The sequence below is a fragment of the Stigmatopora nigra genome, chromosome 14, assembly GCF_051989575.1.
Source record: "Stigmatopora nigra isolate UIUO_SnigA chromosome 14, RoL_Snig_1.1, whole genome shotgun sequence".
In the NCBI taxonomy this organism is placed as follows: domain Eukaryota; kingdom Metazoa; phylum Chordata; class Actinopteri; order Syngnathiformes; family Syngnathidae; genus Stigmatopora; species Stigmatopora nigra.
In genome coordinates this window covers 7,499,376-7,525,027 of record NC_135521.1, presented here as the reverse complement: position 1 = coordinate 7,525,027, position 25,652 = coordinate 7,499,376, and the positions used below count along the sequence as shown (strand labels likewise).

Sequence of the window (25,652 nt, the reverse complement as noted above, 5' to 3'; positions counted from 1 at the left end):
CCCATCTGCTTGATCTCTATGCCAATAGTCCGTAGGACGTGCAGGGCGGGCGGACTCTAAGTGGGTTTGGGATTTTAACCTCACCTCATTGCTTTTTGCTAAAGTGCTTTCATTGCATACAAATACCCATTTGTAGTCCTATGAATGGACACTGCATCATTCAGGGACAAGTGTTGCTGTAAACCTTGTTTTGGGTTTTTGCAACAGGTCCAAACTACGGCCTGTGGGCCACCGTGGCCTAATGTGAATTTGTAGATGAATGGGTGCTTATATAAAGCAGCCTTGGCATGGTATAAAGTTATTCATAAATGTGCTATACTACGATTGACAGTGCTACACGTCCACTCGAATAATTTTTTACGTAGACTATTTAAATAGTTTCTCTAGTTTTTAAGAGCCACATGATTGCACGTCAATGGTCAGAAAACAAAATTTGGGCGCTCAGCTTTATGGTAAAGAAAGCATTAAAAGAATTCTGACATTTGTCCACCATTTTTTTCTCTGATCTCTCCAGGCGACCATCTGTCCACTCCTCAGGGTCCTCCTCCCCTGCCACCAGCTCCCCCGCCGCCACCCCATAAGCAGCACCCCTCCATCACGTCCCTGAGCCGCGGCTCGCTGGCCAATCAGAGGGCCGCGAGTCCGCCACTCACTGCCGGCCTGGCGGCCGATTTGCAGAGCACGGCGGAATGCGTCCAGCTGCAGGACAGCTGGGTGCTGGGGAGCAATGTAGCCCTGGAGAGCCGGTGAGTCAAGGAACCTGTTGCCGTGGTTACTGTAGGGTCCCACCGTGGCTTTGGATAATGTCTCCTCTCCTTTTGCGATAATTGCCCAAAGAGCAGCGGTGCTGTCCTATTATTTATTCTGTTCACTTGACATTTACACTCAGTGGGACTTTTTCTTGAGTAAGCAACCTAATTTACATCTACTGAATCTCATGGCTAGGTTAGGATTTGTTAACGCTTCAAATCAGGATGAAAAACATGAGCATGTTGAAGCTAGGCTTATAATTTCAGTAAAAGTAAAAGTTCCAAAATGACCTACGGTCAAGTACAATATGCGGGCGAACAAAATGAGGCCAAAATAGTGAATATGATAAAATCAGAACAGGGATGTGTGAAAATTCAGCATGTTGGTATTTATGGAAGGAAAAATCCTTTATTATAGTCTTTTATGTTAGTTTCTAGATTTAGGATTTTACATTAGATTTTGTTTAAGAATAACATTTTCCTTTTTCAGGCAAAAATGTATGGCATTTAGCCGAGTTATATTCTAAGGAAAGCTTAGGTTTTCCAATAGGTTTTTCCAAACCTTGTTTCAATTATTTCAAGCACAGCTTACTGATTCACTTTGAACAAGCTCTCGAGTGCTGTCTAATCTCAGAAGTATCGACTTGGATTTAGCACAAATGATGAAATTCAATGTTGAATGAATCATTTTTTGGTAAATGCGAGTAAAAACAGGGGCCTGATTGTAAGACATTCATCGTACACATTTTTTAAGCAGGCAACGCCAATGTTGGAACACATTTGCGGCACAATAATGCGTGATCGAGTGTGGGCTGTAAAATAGACACTTAAATTCTTCATTCTGCCCGCTTCTCCCTCTGTTATTTTTTAAAATATATTTATTTTTACAAGCATCGCTAAAAATTCACTTTTCTTACATGAGTGTTGGATTTTCAAGCATTGTTTTACATTAGTTCCACGCTTTCATTGTTTTCATCTTTGGTTGATAACTACTGGCAACCTCATTCCGTTACCTTTAAGAGTCCAATCGCAAAGGAACACCTCAAAACTAGTGACTTTTACCCCTCCTAATTATTTTGTCCTTTCGTATTGAGCTGCTTGCTAGTGTGTTCAATTAACACATTTAGAACAACACTTAATTTATTAGCAGTAATTTGTACATTAGTGCTGAGTGCTTTTATGTAACAAGAGGGTTTTTTTGTTTGTTTTTTTTGTATAGTTTTTACCCCGTAATACACGGTTCCATCAAAATTGGGCATAAACAACCCATTTATTCCCAATGGCTCCAATTTGAAAGAAAAACAAATTCCTGACAATAATACACAAAAGTAAAACTGTTTTATTCTTTACAGGGCACTTCGTAGCTCCCATTGATGATAGTAGAAGTCCAATCTGTTTTGACAGTGAGAGCCGAATTAATTCAAATGTCCCCCTTGATAACTAAAATTGCGACATTTCATGGAACATCCTTTTCGAACGGTAGTCTCCTGAACCCAAGTTGTTAATTGTGAAAATCACCCTCGTCAATATGTCACTCCCAACAGAAACGGGAAGTGGTTGCGCACTCCCTAACAGATTCACGAGATGCTCCGGATTTTGCAAGCCTGAACGTTGTGGTACTTCTTCTCTCAACGTAACCTTTCTCGTTCCACTAGCGGGCCAATTCCCTTTATCTGTACTTGTTATCTACTCCCTCGCGCCGTACCGTGCGAGCTTCTAAATAAAAGGTGATGGGCTCACCTACAGCCTTTGGACAAACTCAGCACAGTTGCCTTGCTTAATCTCTTTGAAACGATGATATCAGCAAAGTCTTCTTATTGGCTCACAGTCCTGCCACAAATCTGTGTTGCACTTAAGACCAACAAAACAGGTTTACACTAATAAAGTGAAAAAGTCATTGCCTCTGATGTAAGCAACCAGTATAAGTGTCAGTCTACCATATACAGTACTACACTTGGTTGTCTTTCTTTGAGCTTGAAAAACATCTGAAGGTTGTTCAGAATCGTTCTGTCAAAGTGTTCATGCGAGCAAGGAAATTGAGGTGTTCTCCATCGTCAATGTCACCCACGTTGAATTGATCTGAAGCGTTTCATAAGACGAGAGGTGGTTAGTGATGGCCATCCTCGAGACATGCTCAACTGTTGAGCTGATTGTGAATGATGCAGGCACACAAAACTGTATTGCTATATCAGTTTATGCTATAAAAGGATTTTTTTCCATATTTTGGCGATACAACAATGATCAATCTATGGGTCAGAAAATCGATCTACGAAGAATATTTCTTTCTGGGAAAGTACAACACCTTTAAATATTGAAAAAATATATATGCAACACCAACAACCAACCTTTACTTACGTGATGTTCCCGACCAGAGTGGTTTGATTATTAATTTCTAGTAATGCTAATGTAACTAAGAGCTAATGGATTACCCTTTAGAAGGACTTCAATTGGCTTTGTTTCGACGGTTCTTCTTGTGCAGCTAAACCACAGACAAATCCACCCACTCGCTTGTTCCGTCTTATATGGCTGCTTTCAAATGTCACATTGATGACAAGCCGTGGCGGCCGCAGAGCCCCATAAGCTCTTTCTGCCGCCGCAGTGGTCCCAATGGAACGGACAAGCGTGCAGGTCCCGGTCTCTTAGACTTGAGACCATTCATCGGCTTTCTCGGCTGTCCATTTGCCTTCGCCTTCAGCAGGATTAGCATAGCTATGGGCCGTGTTGCATCAAGACGGGGAGAATCAATTATACGGTGTTGATGTTTGTCCGTTGTGTTCAACATCCTTTCATTTACACTGTGAGCTCTTTACAAGCATAAGAAAACAAACATAAAATGCAATCAAAGTAATAGTGTGTAGTTTTGACATTGCCATTAATCATTTCATATTAGCAAATTAACTGCCCTAACCTGTTGCTGTACTTTTTTAGTTATTTTATTGTGGTACCGAGATAGAAAGGAATAAAGACCAAAGTCCATTTTTTTTCCAGTTACTTTCATCTCACTACCGTTTGATTACCAAATGATGAACACATGGAAGGTAGCTACCTACCAGTTATTCCCAGAGTCAAGCCTTGCAACCCAAATCTGAAATTCATTCCAGAAGCTCCAAAGCATAGGCCTTTTGTTCATCTCAACACAGACTTACCTGAACATTGTCATTCCCGGAGCGACGGTTGCTAACCTTTAAACGGAATCCCCCCTCCATCTGTGCGTCGACAGCTTGCGTCGATCAGGGGGCCGCTGAGGAGCCAGACGGGTCCAATGTGTGACATTTGTTCTCCTCGCCTCAGCATTGATCACAATATGTAGCACGGGCAGGAGGTTCGCCTCATGTCCTACTTTCTCCCCCAAAAAGCAGAGCCGTTTTGTAAGTTTGAAGCAGCGGAAATCTGGATTTTAAACAAGGATTCTAATTGATCTTACTAATACTTCTCCAGAGCAAATTCCAGTCAAATTAAAACTCAAAAGGTTCGTTTATACAAAGTCGTGCAAATAATTCATGAGTAAATTGTATGATTTTTTGGGAGTGTGTATGAATTAGCAGTTGCAGTGGCCACCCAGAGGAATGCTTTACCATCCCAAAAGATTTTTTTTATTATTAAATCCATTTATGTAAGGCAAATTGGGCATGGTAGCTGAGATTAAAATAAAAAGAATATCGCACGTTCTTTGACTTTATTATTAGGCACCAGGTTATTCTATTAGATTCTGAGGTGTGGCAAAGAAGAACTGAATCCACAATCATGATTCAGTGCTAATTGGGTAACTCCTTATGTCAACAACAGACTGTACACTTCTCTGCAGCCCGGTGCTCAATTTTAGAACTCTGTTGTCACACTTTTACTCTACACTTCTCACACATGGAATTGGCAAGGCACGGAAACCGTGTGCTGCACAAAAAGGGAAGCACAATTGGAGAGAAAGTTTCCTCAACCCCTGAAAAAGAAGCAAGAAATATAAATAACGGAGGTAAAAAGCCTGGGAAGCCCTATTAGTGTAGCTAGGAGTTACACAATGTCAGAAGCTGTTTGCAATTTAAGTCGACACAGCAATTACTGTATTTTTCCAAATTATACATAAACACACTCATTATTATTACTTAAGAATGACTATTATTTTACTTTACTTTTTACATTTGAGATAATTAACATAAAATAAGACAAGTGAATATTTTGGTCATCAATAAATCTATAAAATAATCATTGTTCTAACCATACTTATAAGTAATTCTCTGGCCTGAAGTCAGCTGGGATAGGCTCCAGCACCCCCCGCTCCCCTGGTGTAGATATAGCGGTTCAGAAAAGGAGATGAGATGAGAGGAGGAATTACTATGCTCTTATGTGCCATATGGATGAGTGTAAATCACAAGGTCAGCAGGTCCAGTTTCAAAACCCTGCAGCCACAGGGGGTATTAATCCACGAGTGGTGGCAAAAGTGGCAAGTAGGCTACTTTAGTTACTTAAGAGATTTTCACTTGGGGTTTAAAAGTTAATAGCACAATGGTTGCTTAATTCCTTTGATCCAAGCCTCTTAATTAGCACAGGTATAATAGACTATTAGCAGAGGTCTCACAAGTGAGTCAGAGTCCATTCAATATATATGTAAGTCTAATCGAATGCTTAAAACCTTGATTAAAGACACTACGTCATGGTCATTGTACTAATCATTGCCTCTGAAAAGTTACAATACAGTGTTTCACTAAGTTTTATGAATACTTGACCCCAAAAGTCAATGATGGGGCATGTCTAATATTGCCATATGGATACTGTTCTATTTTAAAAAATGCAGCTTTTGAAGTTGATGTTATAAACCTTTTAAACTGAGTGAAAATGATATAGTTGAAAGGTCAATAACTTTTTTGATTCAATCATTGATTCATTCAATCTCCTTTTCCGGCAGGCATTTTCTGTTTAAGACTGGCACGGGAAGCACTCCCTTCTTTGGCACAGCAGCCCCAGGCTATACCATGGCGACAGGCACTGTGTACTCAACGCCGGCACGCCCGCTACCCCGCGGCAGCTTATCTCGAGGCGCCTTCAAGTTCAAAAAGTCGCCCAAGCACTGCTCCTGGAAGTGCACCGCCCTGATCGCAGTGGCCATTGCGGTGCTGCTCTCGGTCATCCTCTGCTACTGCATAGGTCAGTCTCAACATACGCTCCATTAATTTGCCCAAATTGAACCAAATATGTCTTTCTTAGCTCACTGCCTACCATTGATAAAGATAGGTGCACAATATATTTAAACTGAGAGGTTCAGCTTTGAATGCAAACAAATCTGGATTGGAAACAATAACAAAAAAAAACTGCAGTGTCAGTCTTTTGTTTTTGTAGATTATGTATGCATAGTTTGCTGTGTTTTTTTTATTCTTGGCACCATTTAATTACCCTGTTTCATAGTTTGTGGGCAATGAAAAGTGGTACTATAATTAGGATATAATGTTCTCAAATGCGTTTAACCACATTATGAACGTAAAGGTCCCCATAGTATGTTTGAGATTCTAAACTACTTTTGCATTGAACTTAATTTAATTTAATGTTATTATTGTTAATAAGCAAGGAGGAAAATGCATTTCTGGTGTATTATTGATTTCAAAAGTTAGAATATATATATATATATATATATATATATATATATATATATATATATATATATATATATATATATATATATATATATATATATATATATATATATATATATATATATATATATATATATATATATATATATATATATATATATATATATATATATATAGACAAACACACACACACATGTACACGCACGTATATATACACATATGTACATATGTACACATATGATACATCTTTTTTTTTACTTTGTTGCAAGTTAAATGCCCCATCTGTCCATATTAAAATAATCAAATGTGTCCCCTAAAGGAAACAAAGTTTGCTCACCCCTGCTCCATATAAACACAGCCTTGCTCCCATTTAATTGCCATTATAAAATACTGAGGCCGCCTATGCACAGTCTGCATGTTCTTCCTCCCACATTCGCAACATGTCCACTGTAAAAAAATGAAGAAGAATAAAAAGGGAGAGGACGACAAAGTGAAATATTTATTGTCCTCCTCTCCCACACACATACCAAACCACAAGGGCGGTAGCACTGATTTCACCATTGAGAATGAATTGCTGATATGTGTTTTATATGAAGAGAACACAATCAGAATTGAAGGTAATTCAGGGGCTTCTTGCCAATGAGAGGTGTTGGGAGATAACAAATGGGATAGCACTTCTAACAGGACGTTTTTTCCCATCCACTTGGTGTTAATTGTAATATAAGAATTACATGGTTTAATTTGCAAGACGTCACCACCCTTCATCTTTTTATGGGTAAATCAACCACATTTTACTAACGCTGACCTCCAATTGTCCTTCCTGCTTTGCCAGACGAATAAGTCGCCTGTTTTCCATCTGATAGTTTGTCACTGTCAATGAAACACCTGTGAGGGTCGCTGGGTGTTTTTTTTCTTTTCTTGCAACAAAGGTAAAGCCATGGAGCCAGTCAATTCCAATGTGTTTCATTCACACACTGAAACCATGCAAAGAATGCTCATGATTTAAGACGATAATTAGCATGTCATAATTGGCGTGTATTTGGAATGAAATGGGAAATGGAAGAAGCAGATGACGACAACGCCTCCTTCCTTCCTTTTCAGTCTCAGTGAGAGAAACACATGACTCCATTATCTCCCGATGGCATTAGACAATCTTTAGACGTGTCATTCTGTGAAATGGAACACCGCAGACAGCCTTCCTCCCGGGAGTACTCCTGGCGGCGCTCTTAATCTATATGCGTACGTTGTATATATTTATTTATTTTGCTTTTTTTGTGGGGCAAATTGCACATGTCCCGCAATGACTCACACATCTTTAGCATTTAGTTTTTGGTTAAGGCCTTCTTCTGTATGAAAAAAAATACAGAATGTAAATTAATTCTGTTTTCATCATGTTATTGGAAAAATGTCAACTTTAGTGGTTACAAATGATCTCAGGGATTGCATTCGGTAGCTCTTGCATTCTGTAAACATGTTTTTACTCATTTTGTTTACTCGAAATCAAATCTTTATTCAGGTAACACTAGGGAAACATGTTTGCAAAAAGAAAATTCTAGCCCCTTTGAAGAACCTTAACAAGTTGAATTTGGTTGTCTTCCATCTTTTTGAACTACCAATGATCTCTAACAAACTCACCTGCTAACTTTTTTTGTACTCATTAGTGTTACACCGATACTGGTAGGAATATGTGTAACTATATGGCACTGAAATTGCATCATCGTTATCAGGGAGTACTAAAAATATAACTCTGCACAATGTTTTCTCTTCAAGACCTACTTTCCAAAAGTCCATTGCGCTCCACAATATTTTCGGCAGTTAAGCACATCTCCATAAAAAAAGGAACAGTCGTCTTCCTTCCCAAGACAATAATAGACATCCCGTTCTCTGGCGTTGAACCAGCCTTTTGCAGTGAATTAAAATTAGTTTATCACTGGTAGAAAACCAATCTATTTGAAGAGGGAGTGTAGCAGCAAAAGAACAAAATATTGTTGATACATTAGTGCTCATATTCTGTATATTTTTCAACAATTTGCATAGTATGTAATTCCTGCAGTAAGGAATGATGCCTTTGAGTCTTGGATGAGCGCTTTTCCATGTGGAATTTCCATTTTTCATGCAGCCCTCTTGGGTAGCAGGGTACCATGGCCTGAATTACATGTGACCTCTGTTCCTTTGCCAACGACACGTTGCAGTAAACCTTAGGTGACAGGTGCATCCATCAAATTCTCCCTGACAAAATTTTTGATGTTGATGAATTGGTCTGCAGTCAAGTCACTGTTATTCTTTTGTTACTACCTCCGAAACCAGCAAATATAGGTTTGAGACACAAGCCCGTCCGTCTTTAAGAGAAGTGCAATATCAGCCATCGGGTAACAATACATTTTGTCCCCAGTGGGATCTTGACATTCCTCTGTATGATCAAAAAAAAAATCTGCAAACCATTATACCTACTAGGTTATGATGTTAGTCAAAGATAGTTTTGGCGAAACACTTTAAACACATGGATTCGTCCTTCAAGTGCCCCTTATACGTGGGGGTGTACAGAATTCGATAGATTGGATTTCACTGAGCTACAATCCGTAGTTATTTTCATTGTAAAAGAAACCTTCCAAAATGCACAAAAACAAGTTTTAATCCCACATAGACTGCTGATTTAAGACTTTATTGCGAGTGATAAACTGAGTGAAGGAAGTGTAGTAGCCGATTCTGTTGTTTTAATCTAATCTTACTTTTTTTCCTCAAGACTGCTTTGTCCAAGTGACGAATGATCTGCGGCCAATGAATTGGGTTGATTTGTTGGGCTAAACTGCAATAAATATACTGCTTTTATATGGTTAGAATGTGGGCTAGCTGCTCAAGTCAATGGCATAAGAACAACCCCAGCGAGATTGACAAAAAGTGCATCAATAAAAAATAATTTCAGATCATAAATTATTTTGATTTTCAATTGCCAAGTTTACTTGTACAGCCGAGACTCGTAAATGTAAGATATTTATTTACCATTCAGTAGATCCTGTGTGAATGGTGCCCAAGATGCTTCCGTGCAAGCTGCAACTGTGTATCTTTTTTCTGAGTCACAGGGGCCGTGTTATGGTGCTTCAGAAACCTTATGTTCCTCGGGACTCACTTACTCTTCTCGCTCTCTTTCAATTTCGTATGCTGTGATAAATACAATTACTATACTTATTTTCCATTCAGGGATACGTCCTCCGCTGTTTTCAGCCTTCTTATTACGTCATCATTTTTTTAGAACACTGAAAGGGAATGTTAAATATATTATTTTTCTAACAATTTCAGTTGTTATGGAGCAGTGTGAGTCTTCATAATTTATTTTTGATCATATTATTGATTTGGTGTGTAAAAATCTGTGATAGTCTGACTTTCAGCTTCTGTATTTTATTGAGTGTCAAAGCTGACTTGTCACTAACCTCCATCAGTTTTGACTGCAACAATAAACCTTCCTCCCCTCCAAGGGATTGAACCAATGAACTATATGACATGTAATCCAGTTTTTGGGGTAAATTGGAGTCCCCTTGTAAGAAGCTGAAATATGGCACACCCAGGGCGCCAAATGTCTGCTGGCCGCATTACCAGCGAGTACAGAGCTCGTGTTCCCGGTCTGGGCATGTCGTAAATGTGCAACATCTGTAGTTGTGCAAGCAGCACCTTTATTGGCATAACACTTGTTGCTGTTTATGAGCTAATATTGGAAATGTTTACGCTTATTTGCGTTTTATTCGTGTTTAACACACTCTGGAGAACGACTTGATCCTTTTCTGAGTCATTTGTCATCCCTAATGATGCGTTTCCTCCAAACATGCTGGTTTCATTGTTGAATGTCAAGGAGTTACCAATGTAATTAAGGCTTAGAAGGGTGTGGGGTGCGAGTACTACTAAGATTTGAGTTCACAGTGAGGACAGTCAGGGAAGACTGCTTTTCTTTGTTTTAATCAGCAGCAATTTACAAGGACGTACATACCTATCTGGCAGTGAGTTCATTTCAAATCAGTAATATCAAACTAACAGAGTATTAGTATTATTGTTGGACCGATACGACACTAAATGGACATAATCAGGATTGGGTAGTACTAATAAAATATAAAATAAAAATACAAGTTAAATAACAGAAGATATTTGATCAGTCTACATTTTTTCACCAGTGCTCTTTAGTTTCTATATGAAGAGCCCTTCCAGATGCTGTCCACTAGCCTTAGTTTGAACTGCATTGTATTTGTTTTTCAGATTAGTGTATGTGACTATACGGGAAAGTAGTGAATGCCTGGTTTTCCTTTCGATGCTTCCATCCTGCTCACAATGATATATAATTGTGAGTCAAAGCCCAGCCATGAAGAGTTGCTATTGGCACAAGCTGAGTCCAGATGGGCTGCATCGCTCATTCTGCTATCATGAGCGATTATCATGGTGGTCTGCATGAAGCGTGACATGTTAATATTATAATTTGTCTGTACAGAACTATTGCTTCACTTTTCAAACAAACCTTGCGTTTTTTTTTTTTTTTGTTAACCCCAAGCTTAAACTAACATGTCTCGAATGTACAAATCCAACCTCTTCCCCAAGTTACAGCTAGCAAATGGTTTCCCATGGGGCACTTTCTTAACACAACAGATGAAAGGTCAGTTTTAAGCGGGAAAGGGGTATTTTTCACGGTGGTCTATAAATATTCATTGCGACGGGCCAAGGTTTCCAGAATAATTTATGAAAATGACAGGATATTCACGAGGCAAGTGGAGAACGGGCTCCAGGTGGAATAAATATGCTTGAGGTGAGAGATTCTGATTTAAGAGGCAATTGGCACAAACACTGGACAGTAATACATTAAGAGCACTGACCTGTGAGTCAAAATAAGAGTATGTGTATTGGGATCAACAATTCTTTCATCGCGACTAGTTTTATTTATCTTAGTAATGACAGTATAATGTTTACATATACATATTTGTGATTTGAATTAACAGATATGCATTGTACGAAAATGCATTGAGTAAATAGATGTGTTATATACAGAATATTATAAGCTACTATTGTGGATATTTTGGCACAAAGTCAATTAGCAATCAGTCTTTGTAGTTTATTAATAAGAGTTGTAACTCTGAACAGAATAGGGTCACATGTCTTTCTAATCTGTTTAGCTCAAACCAAGGAGATGAGCAGGGTTCATTATTTGCCAAATAAATGTGTGTTTAGGTTTTGCACAGGAGTCAAACTGTATTTCTAGAATTCAAACGTTAAGTAACAAACTGCTGAGCAGAGTAATTTTTCATTGCACTGCTGAAATAATAGTCTGCAGCATTAGACTATTCTGATTTATTTACACATATTTGGATCAAGTGATGCTTATCCAACATTCCCTAACAAAGCAGTGATTAATAGACTTTCCATAGACTTTTACTGTCTTGTCTGATGTGCCCTACTGTACATTTGATATCCTCCTTGGCCTCTCTCAACCTCTCAAGTGGTTCACTGCAAGTCGATATCCATCTAGCGAGGCGTCTGGAAAAAACTTTTTTCCCGCACATCAAATGGCCTGGGAATCAAGATGCTTCCTCAGCGCTTTCTCTCTCTCTCTCTGGCCGACTAGCTGTCTTTGCAGGAGATTGGTCTCGCACTCCCTGCACTTCTCTTTCTCTCCTACGCTACAAAATTTACTATGTTGCTTTGGCCCAAATGAGGAGGAGGCGCTCAGATTGCATGGGTGGCATGAAAGCCAGGTGGTGTTTGTATGCAACACTGACCTACACCACTGTAATCTCACTCCCTTTTTTTAAAGATGCCACATTCAAGGAAAACACTGGCAATATTTGCCCAGAGTTCCTATTCACATTGATTGGAAATTTCACGCTGCTCTTCATACCTAGCAATACAGTTGTCGTTTGAAAGGGAAGAGCATAGGCAGAATTTACTTCTACAAGTATTCGCTCACATTACATATTAGCCTTAAGGTAGCAGACTGTAATTATTATGTGGTTTGGATGAACATTTTGCCATCTAAATTTGTGAGGTTGAACTCTTGTTTGTTTTTATGTGTAGCTTTTTAGATTAGCCTAAATTGTGAGGGACAGATAAACAGCTCGCAGTGATGTATTCACTTAGCAGTGACAGCGAATCCACAATCCATTAACATTTTGGTGAACATGAGAGATAAAAGCCACAATGTTGCACGCTTTTGTTTGAAAAGGTTTCATCCAATTGGGAGGTAAATCTGCAACAGGTGTGGAAGGAACTCCAAACCAAATGATTTATTTAAAAGGAAGCATTAAAATCCTCACTGCTGCTACCTCTGGGGCTCAGTTAAAACCATCGCTGTGTTAATGTGCCAGCCTCGCCATACTAGCAGTGAGGAAACTTGCTAAGGCCACAGGGCTCCTGCACGGCCTGATTGAAACTACTGCTAACAGTGTCGCCCTACCACAAAAATAAGTGCACAAAGCAGCGTGAAATAAATTAGTGGCTTCGGAGAGAGTCGTGATGCCCGCATCTTGACGTGACATACGTATGCAAACCTCTACTTGTATAGAAATACATATTCTTAACATTTTCAAATGCAAAAAATACAGACCCGAAATTTGTTTATTTGCCTTTTTTTCAGAATAAAGAGAGACTGCAGATAAAATTAATTATTAATATGATGCATGGTGTTCTGAAAAACACAAAAATAGTTGTGAAAGGAACACCAAAAAAATGCCTATCCAAATTTGAGGGGACTTTTGAGGAACCCGGTAAAAGTGGAAATTGATTAAAAACCCATGTACTGAATAATCTCATAAAATACAATAGCAAATTGTTACTTTCCACCACTGCCTGCATCACCGAATAGGTGGTTTATTTGTCAGCTTTGTTTTGTTCTACTCATTTGTTCATCTCCTGCCACACACCCACACAGCTTCTCTGTGTATTTCACAGCGATGCACCTTTTCGGCCTCAATTGGCAGCTCCAGGAGTTGGACAGCCAGCCAGCATTTGAAAACGGCGGAGTCAGGAAGGCTGTTTCCACACCGTCCAGCGCCGTCACGGCCATTACCGCGGATGGTGAGGAGAACTCACTTTTAATTCCATTCCTTTTTGGCACATATTATCTAATGTGCGTTATCGTCGGTGATTAAGACGCTCTCTGACAACTCCTGAATATGCAACTTTGCCATTAATGAGGCGTTGTATTCATAATTTATTCTTCATTATACTGAGCGGTGTCTACATTAGACACACCGTTATAGTATAATAAGCTCCAATATGAGGCTAACTTCAGTAAACTACGTTAAAAGCATTTCCCAAATATATTCATATGCACCTCTTTTACTAGTCTAAACTGTTGACATATACGGCAAAATATATATATTTTAAATTGTTGTCATTTAAACTCATACATACATTGAATATTCCTAAAACAACAACTTCATACAAATCACGTCACAAATTGTGTGAAATTAATTTTCTTTGTACAAACCTTAACATAATAGAATAGACGCACAAGGCAGAAACGGAATACATTTTCTGTTGTTTTCATGAAAACACAAGCAGCTTTTAACGTAATATATCTTACAAATGCAATTTAAATGTGCATTTGACTAATGTTGATACATTTGTATTTGCATATTTTTGCTAGGTGTTGTGTTTCAAAAGTGTGAGCTCAGGAATTCATATGCATTACACTTTTGGTTCAGTTTTTGGCATATATCCTTCACTTTTTATGAGCATGATATAGAATTGTCTGCCAAATCTCATGTGGATCAATGAAACTGTTCTACTTTATTCTAACATTCCTCTATACCTGTGGGGCGGTCGTATTTGAGACCCTAGAATACCGACAATGACCAATTTAATTTAGGCGTAATCAATATATGACAATTGGTGTTAGGTCCTATTTTAATTATGAATATCACACCTCCTGATTGCAGCTTGGGAACATTCTATATTCATCGCCAAGTGGGCGGCCCTTTTTGCTTCACCTTTAACACATACCGCCCACAAAAAAAAGAAAAGAACGGAAAAGATAGCCGTAACATGGTGTTGAGGTCGCAGAAAACAATAGAAAACTGGCTTGTTGAATCCCGGCTACTTTTAAATCCTCATAAGCGCTGTTAATGAATACGGTGCGGGGCAGCTTGTGGACTCTTTAAAGGGCGATCGATAGTCGGCCGTTATTCTCCCCAGAGGTTACGTTTGGCTCCCAGTCTTGCCTCTGACTGGAGTTAAAGTGACAGCCAATGGCCTCATTAAACGCCAACACTGAAGCAATGAGAGAAGTGGCTGGGTGCGAACGCATACACACCCATAGCCACAGAGATAGTCTAGCTACTGTATCCTTGTTATGCTCAGCAATCGGTATATTACAATTGTTGTCAAGTGAAAGTCGAGATTGAACCTGTAGAATAAGGCTATTATGGAGAAATCCAGCCACTGTAGCTGCCTGGAGAACACACACGACATTATGGAACATCCATACTTCAGCACCTACTTGGGAAAACAAGGCTATTAAGGGGATATGCTGAGAACGAGGCAAACGGGGTGGAAAAAATAAGTGTCCCTAGCTCCTGGGACATAAATATTTTCAGGGGCAACCAATACACAGTAACAGAATAGTGTTGGCTTGGAACTAATGAACAACAGTTGTTCCTTGAGATTGATGTTGAGTTTGTCCCTTCATTCTGCACAAAGCGTGACGTGCATATTACCATTTTTCCATCAAAATAACTGATAATGCGAATGACTCCATTCAAGCTGCCCAAAAAACAAAATCTTTATGTAAAATAGCACTCATATTTTTAGAATAATTAAGATGATTAGCTAAAATTATAATTACTTTTGGTATTCTATGGCCCATTATAAGGTTCACCCTCAATGGAGTTTACTTTTATACATAAAGGCACACCTGTCTACAAGGTGCATTACTGCATCAATGTTTTGCATTTGTAACGTATTTATCTTTTAACATTGTAATTATTATTTTTTCTATCTTAATTCTATTTATTTTTCATCAGATCTATGACAACAAAAATTGTGTTCTCCAGTGTTTTTGTTGCTTAACGGTTTACAACACCGCTACAATGAAGTCAATTCTCAGGATGAGTGTATTGACTTTCCCATATGTCCTCATGTTAACATTCAGGCAGGAGAACCTTTTGCTACTAGAAATACAGATCTCATTTTCTTTGTTTGGTTGATCTCAGTGACCTTAAGATGGAGTTGGCAATAAACAGTTATACACCTCTTTTTAAATACAATTTCAGTTTCTGCCGAACTGCAGCTTTTAGTGGTGAGGTGGCTTGATTCACCTCCAACCAGACAATGGCAATATCTCAAGTTGTGCAAAAAGCTTTAAAAGTTCACCAGACAAAAGTTGGAAATAATAGCATCACGTCTACTAATATTTAGAAATGGATATGAAGGCCATTTAACAAAAGCAAATGGTTGGAATAAATATGTTGCATAGTGCTACAGATATACGGAGCATTTTTCAGTGACTGTTCATTGTCCACTGGGAACAAAATGGACTATTGCTTCAAATAAAGTAGACACATTGGACAGAACAAATAAGTAGTGTGGCTCCTGAGACTAAAATCTAATTCACACAACATTGGAGTGACCGTACATCAGAATCCACTGAGAAAAACAAGATCATTATAGAAAATGCAGATGAACTATAAGAAATGAGGCTGACAAGATAGAGGGAATTATTAGAGTGGATTTATTTCACATAATCATGAACATGTCATAATTCGAGATGTGTCTACCTGACTAAACATCATCTTCAAAAGGCCCACTTCATCTGAGTGTTCATGTTTTGCCGCAGTACAGAATTATACTGCTGTTTTACTGTTCTCAAAAACAACTTATCTCTCTGAAGTTGGGGTTGCATGAACTGTTGTAATAAAAGATGTGGCAACTTCAACTAGTTAAGGATTATACCGTTGATGTTTTTTCAGGACTCTGCCATAGTTTTTAAAAGAAAATTCCCGGTGCTGGCTTGAAAAAGTCTATGTAAGAAATAACTTAGCCTGATGAATATATATACTACTATATCTATGCTCACAATTTGATGTTGGTACTGTCAATGCTAATGACCACAACCTCTCTCTTTACACACTCAAGGAAGAACGAGCGTTCTACACCAGGACAACAACTCTTTAGACTCAGGACCTGTGGATGTTGGAAAGAGGGCGGGCCAAAGCGTGCCACCCGGCGTGTTTTGGCGGTCCCAACTCAGCGTAGACAAGCCGTGCTTTCTCAAATTCAACATCTCGGTGCAGAAGAATGCCCTGATTGGAGTTTACGGGCGCAAGGGTCTTGCACCGTCTCACACACAGGTGAGGACAATAGTTGTTGTTTTGTTTTATTTTTCTCCATAGGCTGCTGTTGTTTTTAACTCATGACTAAGGTTGGAGGTTTAGGTTCCTTGCATCAGTTGGATGACCACCATAATGCTGGGGCAAATTAGAGTGTTCAACTAGCCTGGCTTGAATGTATTTGGGATGTGGCGGGAAACCGGAGACCGAGAGAAAACCCACACAAAGGGAGAACCTACCACCATACTAGTAAATTGCATGATAAGATTTCCCTATATATATCAGTCTTCCTTATATGCCGTCCATCCGAGCAACCCTGGTGTTCCTAAAATGTCCCAATGTGTCACTTGAGTGACATTGTTGAATTGACGCCATCTGGGGACGTCACTGACAGAAGCACTCAAATGACACTGGCTGGCAAATAATACAGAAAATAAATAAATAAATATATTGAAAAAAAGCTCTCAGCCTCACCTTGTTGACATTCTGTCCTGGTGAAATAGCACTTCGCTAAAGTGCTGAAGAGGAAGGCATTGCTGGTCATGCAGGTGAGATAGACTGTATTTTTCACATGATGGAAGAGAAAGTTCAAATTCACCAAATTATAGAGGGAGGGTAATCAACTATAAGTTTGAATATTTGGGTTCAGTGGTTAGTGTCAGAGAAGTATTAAGGGGATCTAGACAGTCGTGTACCAAACAATAGGGTTTAGGCATAATGGGTTAGGTTAGGTTTTGTCATATTGCCGATGAGTGAGTCGTGTCGGTCAAACATGTGAGCGTGAGTGCACTTGAAAGGGAGCAAAAAAAAGCATAGGGGAAAAAAAACTTTACAAAATCAAAGAGGAAAGGGGAGTAATTAACAAAACGACCCTTTTTGTGTCCACGCCAAACGGCGTGTCAATCACGGCAGCCTCGGAGCTGCATTCAGCCGCCGATCAATGCATTTACTCAACTGAGCATGAAAGAGCCTAGCCGGCGATATTGAGCGTCCCATTCACAGCCAGCAAAGGAGAGACAACATTTACGAGTAACAGCTTTTACGCGTCTTGTCAAATACACACCTTGCCCTCCCGTTATTGAGTCCCTGTCTATGGCCATACAAAGAAAACAAACTCGATGGGGGAAAATGGACTTTTGTTGGGCTTTTTTTTCTGGACAAGTTGCAGCAGGTCCCTCAATCTAAAGGCTGTGTTTGTCCCCTGACTCTCCACGCCTAATGTCACTGCTATTGTTGAACAGAGATGAGCTCAGAAAGAGTTCAAGCGACCTCATCGAGATGGCTGCGCTTGACCAAAAGGTTATAAGCTATGTAAAACGGGATTGTTTTGAACCTAATACAAAGAAGCCAACTTCCGCCAGGTTAATAACTTCCATATACCCTCGCTGTTTTACTTGCTTGTGTTGCATTTTTAATCAGATTTTGAGATTTTGGAATGGTTTGGGTAACGTCCTGCAATCAATGAGGTCTTAGGCAGGACAATCTAGTCTTATTTCAGTCTTATTTATGGTCCTAGCGGCTATTGGTGATTTTTTTTCTAAAGATCATCATCAGTTTATTTGTACTGATAAATTACACTGAAAGCGAGTTTGTATGGCAATTTTTTAGACACTTATCTCTAAAAATTCCTTGCATTTGAAGACTGGCCACAAAGAAAACCTTCCCTTAGTTACTCTTGGAGTTTCTGTATTTTCTTCCCTTTTAGCAGTCATGGAGGTATGGATTGTGTGGCTTTTTATATAACAGACTAAAGGAAGCCTCATTCTTCTTCTCCCCAAATCTCATACATGGTTAATACTGCTGTCAGAAATTGGCTTCCAGTGCCAGTCAATTTCTTTCCTATTATTGGACTCACAGGGTTCATTTCGACCACATGATCTGTCCTTGTTCAAAGTAAATGTTTTATTTTCAGGGTCAAAATGTAGTTTGTCAACGAATCAGTCGAACCGAATGCTTTATGTGCGATAGTTTCTTCAAACAGTCTACAATAGCGTCAGTGTCTGATTCAGGCATTCGCCATCTGCCATCAAGACATCTTCAGGGCCAAGATTTTCATTCCTCTTGTCAGACTTTAGTTTTGTTTTCTTGGGCATTGTTGCTAACCCCACTAAGGCCATTGGGAACAACTTTTTTTGTATGCATGGCAAGGTGCCCCTTGCATCCTTGTTCTAAACACAATTCTACACCATAGGCTCTGTTTGCCTTTGTGCAACTTGCAATTTCTTACACTTGGGAATCCACTTGTCTGCATCTGCTGTGCTTCGCTGTACCCATTAGCCTGTCTGGGGGATGCGTTGTTTTCCACACTGCACAGTTTAAGTCCAAATGAGGTCCAGCTGTTTAGTGGGTGCTGTGAGAGCGGATGCACCTCTTCAATTATTTTGCCATGCGGGAATTACGCCTTGCTTGTTCTATAAGTCGATATTTGTTTATGGGTGGCAAAGTACATGTAGGCCCCTGCTTACCGGCTTTAATGAAGAACTTTTTGTGGCTCGCATGTATCTTTTCTTATGGTTTAAATGCTGCAAAATCACCATCAATAAATTAAACTGATCGATTTTAAAGGCATTAACTATATTCTGCTTAGAATGGTGCACTTGAATCATTTACATATTTTAAACGAAACAAACTTCATTAGCCATCTGCAAACCTCAACCGTTAATCTTATAACCGAATTTTACTTTGATTTTCATGCAAATACAAGAAATATAATTACATGCCAAAGCAAATAAAGGGAGAGAGATTGTTTACCTACCTTTTAGTAGAGAAACTCACTCCTAATACCCACTCATGGTAAAATCAACATTCTCCTTAAACATTGGATTTTAGCATACAAAACCCAATTCGAAAACTCATTGAAGTGAAATTTCTATTGGGGAGATATCATCTATTGAGTTTGTCTTTCATCATCTTTGTTCTTGGAGAAAAGCTTTAAGCAAAATCCCTTTTTTAGCCAATGCTTGTTGGCAAATCAATGCTGAGTGTGTCATCCTGTATTTAATGAAAAACAAGAAACATTAGTACATCTATGTGTGGGTGAAAAAATCACCCACGTATGAATGTTGTTTCTCGGCTATAGTTGACACTGGTATCAGTTCAGGTACGGCAATAAAATGACATCCTCGGTATTGGAGAGTAAAAACGTAATGTGACGGCGCTATGCAACGACTGTTGGTTGGCTTATCCATCGTGATGAGTTAATCATTGAGGCTGTAATCCCATATGTGTACTTTTTGGCAGTATGACTTTGTGGAGCTCTTGGATGGCAGCCGACTAATCGCCAACGAACACCGTGCCCCGAGTGAGCTCGAACGGGGAGCCCGCCCTGACCACCAGGTGGTGGTGCACCAGGCAGGGTTCATCCAACAGTTCGACGCCGGTGTGTGGCACCTGGCTTTCTACAACGATGGGCGAACCGTAGAGACGGTTTTCTACAATGCCATTCTTCAGGGTAGGTCTATTTTGAACTGAAAATATCTTCTTGTCATATTGTGAGTTTCAAATGAGTCTCAAAAACAAGATTTTGGTGTGTTACTGGGTCATGAAACTCACTTTGCTATTTGTTTGTAATCACACTAAATGTCAAGAGTATTTTTAGTAATTATGAAAAAGTGGCCAATAAAAAGACATGTTGTTAATTTCTTTTTAGTTCTTAGACAGCATAGTTCCTTATGGCCGCATCACCGCTGATACTATTATTCTTTTTTGTATTAAGCTATATGCATGTAGGTACTTATTTTAATTTAGTCAGATGGTTTTTATTTTCTTATTTTTTGATTCTTGATTTTTAGATTCCGCAAAGCTCATTCCCCTAAGTGTATGGCAAATTATTGTCTCATCAGTTGCACCTTCTCTTGAGTGGTGGTTTCGTACCAAAAATCTAATTACATGTACATGATGTGGGCTGATCCTTTTTTTTTTCCACAGATCATTTATCTGATTTAAATGATGAATTGCAAATGGCCTTTCACTTTGTGCTTTTCCGCTGCCAAACTACTCAAAGCACTTTGGGTACCTTCAAATTCAATTTGTGATACAAGGCTCACGATAATGATCGTCTTAATATAAGGCACTACAAAATTATCAATACAAGTTACATATACAAATGTTGGTGTAGTAGAATGATTTGGCACCTTCCTTGTGGTCCTTTTATTAAACAGTGACGTCTTCTATGACTGACTGGGGACCAGTCGAAAGTCTTGCCCGCCTTTTGCCCGAATGCAGCTGGGATAGGCTCCAGCGCCCCGCGGCAAGGTCAAGCAATGGTGAAAATGAAGTAATGAATCTCATATATGTAACCATCTAATCTAAAATATGGATTCTTTACGGGACATAGTCAATAACCTATTGGGATATAAAATATTGTGATATAAAACGATATCCATATTTTAATTTGCCCTTCTCTGAACAATAAATGTGCTTCTCCTGATTGTTTGTCCATTTAAAATTCAACAAGCAAAACAAAAATCTTGGCCCTGCCAACTCGATTGTTATTAGGCAGACACAGCCTTTCCGACTTTGCCCAACATAACCAAACACAGACCAATTGGATTAAGACAGGGAGAGAATAAACCTGCCTCAACGTCATTAAATCGATTTGAAGATTTAGCAGAAAAGTCAACAGACATAAAAGGGTTCTTTTTTGGAAGATTGCTCATCATTGACATTCAAGTTGTAATAAAAGCCATGCATGGGCATTGATTCTTCATAGCCCAAAAAAAAAACATGGAGGCTTTGGGAAAAAAAAAGGCTGGAGATAACATTTTTCCTCTATTTCTTTTGGGCTGGAGACTTTCATCGATTAAGCCTTCCCAAATATGAAGGTATCGACGTGCAGAAATTGCCCGGGTCCACCTCTAGCAACCAATACAAAGTAATAACCCCCCCAAAAAATACATCAAAAAGTTTGCCCTCTTTATACTTATCAAAATGCTGGCCTTTTGGGAGTCTGTCGAGTGAAAACCAGCTCTCACCCTGTAGGATATGTCAGATTAACTTCAAGTCGGAGAGGACTTAAAACACATGGGAGATTGCTCGACTTGGCTTGATCATCGGGCCGTTGGGCTGAGATAGGAGGATAAAAAAAAAATAGGAGACATTGAAAAAAAAACGGCGAGCAAAGACAAGGGGGAATACGTGTCAAGGAAATTGAATTATTTGCTCTAATTTAAAAAAGCTTTTTGTGGCTTTTATTTGACAGATGCTAGCAGATGTGTTACGGAGGCTTAAACCTTAGTGGAATGGATACACTTTTCTTTGCCTTGCACGCAAATAAGGGATGCATGATGGGAGCAGTTGGGGCACTGTCTCGTGGTGAAATGTGCACTTGTCAAAAAGTTACTTTAAAAGCCATCTCCCTCCGATTTGCAGCGGGGTGTCACTGCCGTGATGCGTTATTAATAGTCTTACTTCCTGCAGAGTCTGTCACCGAGTGCGCACACAACTGCTATGGGAATGGAGAGTGCATGGCGGGTTCCTGTCACTGCTTTCCAGGATTCATTGGACCGTACTGTTCTAGAGGTAATTATCCACTTTTATCAATGTAGATTTTCTGTATATCCCTGCCATACATGCATGTTACTTTTCAGTTAGCTTGTTAGTAGCCTTCATTCAAATTCCAAAGTGATGTACTTCTATCACTAGTCTATTGTTATAAAGATCTTGAGATTTTTTTTTATCATAAACTGAATTCAGGCAGCTAATACCAATGTCATGGCTAATATTGGAGTAAATTACAGTAAATTGTGTAATTTACTAATTTTTAAAATTCTCTCAATTTGTCCTCGTATGTTAAATCAAATTACATTATTATTTCCATAAAAAAATCTGTTTCAATATGTATGAATTCTAGGAAAAAAATAAAAATATGTATTCTTAAAATGTGAAAACAGCAGGCATCAAACCCTTAAAACAACATAGAAAAATATTGAATGCATTTCTATTATTATTGTCAACTGTGTAATTATTTCATTTCCTTCCACTGGCTGATGCATAATGATGGGCTGTTTGGGTGATGGTGTCAGTCAAAAGTCCATTGCCATTTTTAAAGTGACAGACTTCAGTTACTATTGATGCTCTTCTTTTGAACGTTAATTGCTATTCGGCACATGACCCTTGTGAAGACAAGCCGTATAGACAATTAATGAGTCATCTCTGATTCTTTCATTTTTTTTGTACAATTTCCTACTTTATTATACCCACATGATTGGTCAACAGTAAACCATATTAACATATGCATTTTTCAGTTTTATACACTGTGTTTATACGTTTCACATGTTTTTGTGTCTCCCAGCTGCCTGCCCTGTCCTGTGCAGTGGTAATGGCCAGTATACTCGGGGGCGCTGCCAATGCTACAGTGGATGGAAGGGCACAGAGTGTGACGTGGCTTTAAGCCAATGTGTGGACCCTCAATGTGGGGGCCATGGAGTTTGCGTGTCAGGCAACTGTGTTTGCAACACAGGCTGGAGGGGAACCAACTGTGAACAAGGTACAGTAATCCTTCCAATACCGCGGTTAATGTAGACCAGACATGCCCGCGATAATCAAAAAAATCACGAAGTAGGGTCACCCCTATTTTAACTACCTTTTTTTTTCTTCAGTACTCAGTCTTTTATATTGAGGTAAATATTTATCCTAGCAAGTATTGAAAACTATTTCCTTTACAGATTTGTGTCCAGCTGTTTAATGTTTATTTTCAAGTTGGCCGGGCACATAATGGGCCCTATGTAGTTATCGACATCTCGTGAATGAATTAAGCTGAGAGAGCTAATGGGCAAACCTACCTCTAAGCTTTGACGCCGTGCGTTCCGATCAAGCAATCAATGGCTTCATTGATGAAGAAGTGTCATTCCCTTTTCTCCGAGGGCCAACCCGCTTGGCTGCGTTTCACGAAATTGACCTGAACGTCAGCCAAAGGCAATTATCAACTCAGATTCACATGTGTAGGTTACGGACCTGAGCATGAGCATTGCAATTGAATGAATGAAGGTCTTTGAAGGGAAGATATCATTTATTGGCATTAATATAGTATGTTTGTTGGCGACACATGACTAGTGAAGATCTACTAGACAAACTAAACCTAATATCTCTGTTCTTAGTCATTTTTTGTACTTGTTCTGTACTGCGGAAAGAATGGGTAGAATGTACAGCACTGCAGTGTTCACCACTCATCCACTATGCAGGACAGAGTGTTGCAGTAACCGAATATATGAGCTGGGGCATAATTATGCTCTTTTTCCTCACGCCGTTAATGGAATATCATTAGACTAAAAGTACAGAAGAGGTCAGCGCATGAGCGTGTTAGTGTATAGCAGGAACTAATAAAGTGAAGGGAAAAAATCAGAAGGCAGCTGTCGTACTAGAGCTTTTCCACTCGGGTTAAAACACGCTTGAATATGGCTAACAAGAAGTGGACAAGTGTTAAAGTGACACTGGTCACTCTGTGTGCACAGTGGACTGCATGGACCCAAAGTGCTCTGGACATGGCACTTGTCATCACGGCGAGTGCCACTGCAATCCGGGCTGGGGCGGAATCAGCTGCGAGATCCTGAAGAGCACTTGTCCCGAGCAGTGCTCCAGTCACGGCACATTCAACACCGACTCTGGGAACTGTGTCTGTGAGAACAACTGGACCGGTGCCGACTGCTCCATAGGTCAGAACCACTTCCTTTATAACCTGCCGTGCAATACATTGCCTCACCATTATGTCATGTGTTTATTTGGGTCTTTCTGCAATAGACATACACGATGAATTTCAGGACTGTTGAAAATAAGACAGCAATCCTAGATTATATAGGCATTGGTTTCTTGAGACTTTGGTGGGTCGGCTCATACTAAACTTGACTAATTATTAGGCTTTTACTCATGGCAAACTTATTTACCAATTGTAATCTTGCTTCTTCAAACTTTTGGGGCTGTATTTTATGAAAACCTGGCCCTTGTGTTCATTTTCCAATATAAATAAAGAGCGCATTACTTCTTAGATTCACAGATACACATTGTTTTAGACTTTTCCAATAGTATTCATGATAGGAAAATATTTATCAGCACCCGTTGAATGAAAGAAAACCAGAAACCTGGTAAATAGGCAGGTTTAATGGTGTGGAAATGGCATTTCTTTTCCATTTATTTCCATTCTCATTACCTTATACTAAACTTTAAAATCAAATCCTCAGAAAAGGTAAAAATAATGTATTTTAATCACTTAGAAAAAAAGACGTTGATTGGAGAAAAGCCGACATTAAACAACATTCATTAATCAGCATTACATAAGAAATAGACCGAATTATTGCTTCCCTAAATCACTTTTCCTGGTCAATCAGCACCATGGACAGCGGTCACATCTGTTCAAACTGGACAGATGACCTCCGAAGCTTGCATTAAAAAACAAACACTCAAAGTGGCCTTCTTACTGATAAATAAAAACTAAAATAACCCCCAAATTGCTGTCACATATTTCTGTATTCCAAATTATTTTTCATCCATTGGCTTGCATAGCATCAAAGAGCTGCTAATTACCTCCCGATGCTATTTGCACTGCTTCAGTATTTTGCTTTTTAACACTATACACTCAAACTAACTGGTAACATATGAGCTTTGTTTGTGTATGTTTCCCTTTGATGCGCACACAAAACAACAACAGATGCATTAGTCTTAATTAACAGACTTCATGATGAGTTACTACATTCTTTTTATACAATTTTGGTGGAGACAAGGTGTGTACTGTGTTGATATGCTTAACCAAAATGTATGGCGTACTAAAAAATATTTAAAAATACAGTTTCACCTTGGAATTCAACATACAATTCCTACTTCTTTTGGCCTCTTTCTTATTTGGGATTACATGTTTTCAAACCCTGGTTTACATACCCAAGAAGACCGCGACTAGACACCCCGCTGATTCTGTTTGTGTCCAATGTGGCATGTTTTTTTGCAGTTTTGTGGGGAAATAACTGATTACTGAAAGTCCTGTACTTCTGTGATATTAAGTTTAAGCTTGAAATTATTAACAACAATAACTGACC

At 39.1% G+C, this 25,652-nt stretch overlaps 1 protein-coding gene across 3 annotated transcripts in view; it reads left to right on the top strand.

The window, feature by feature from the left end:
• Nucleotides 1–25,652, top strand: part of LOC144207070 (teneurin-3) — a 134,204-nt gene that overhangs the window by 64,995 nt on the left and 43,557 nt on the right. For 2 of the 3 annotated variants that reach the window (XR_013328556.1, XM_077732289.1), the window contains exons 1-3: nt 22,053–22,149; nt 22,922–23,116; nt 24,081–24,281. Coding sequence is in view for 2 of the 3 variants with exons in the window: in XM_077732289.1 (XP_077588415.1) it covers nt 22,095–22,149; nt 22,922–23,116; nt 24,081–24,281 (451 nt within the window). In the remaining variant the exon portion in view is untranslated. Of the gene's footprint in view, nt 1–514; nt 747–5,649; nt 5,889–13,249; nt 13,376–16,435; nt 16,651–19,869; nt 20,081–22,047; nt 22,150–22,921; nt 23,117–24,080; nt 24,282–25,652 lie in introns of those variants that run through there. The other variant, XM_077732290.1, reaches the window with a different exon arrangement.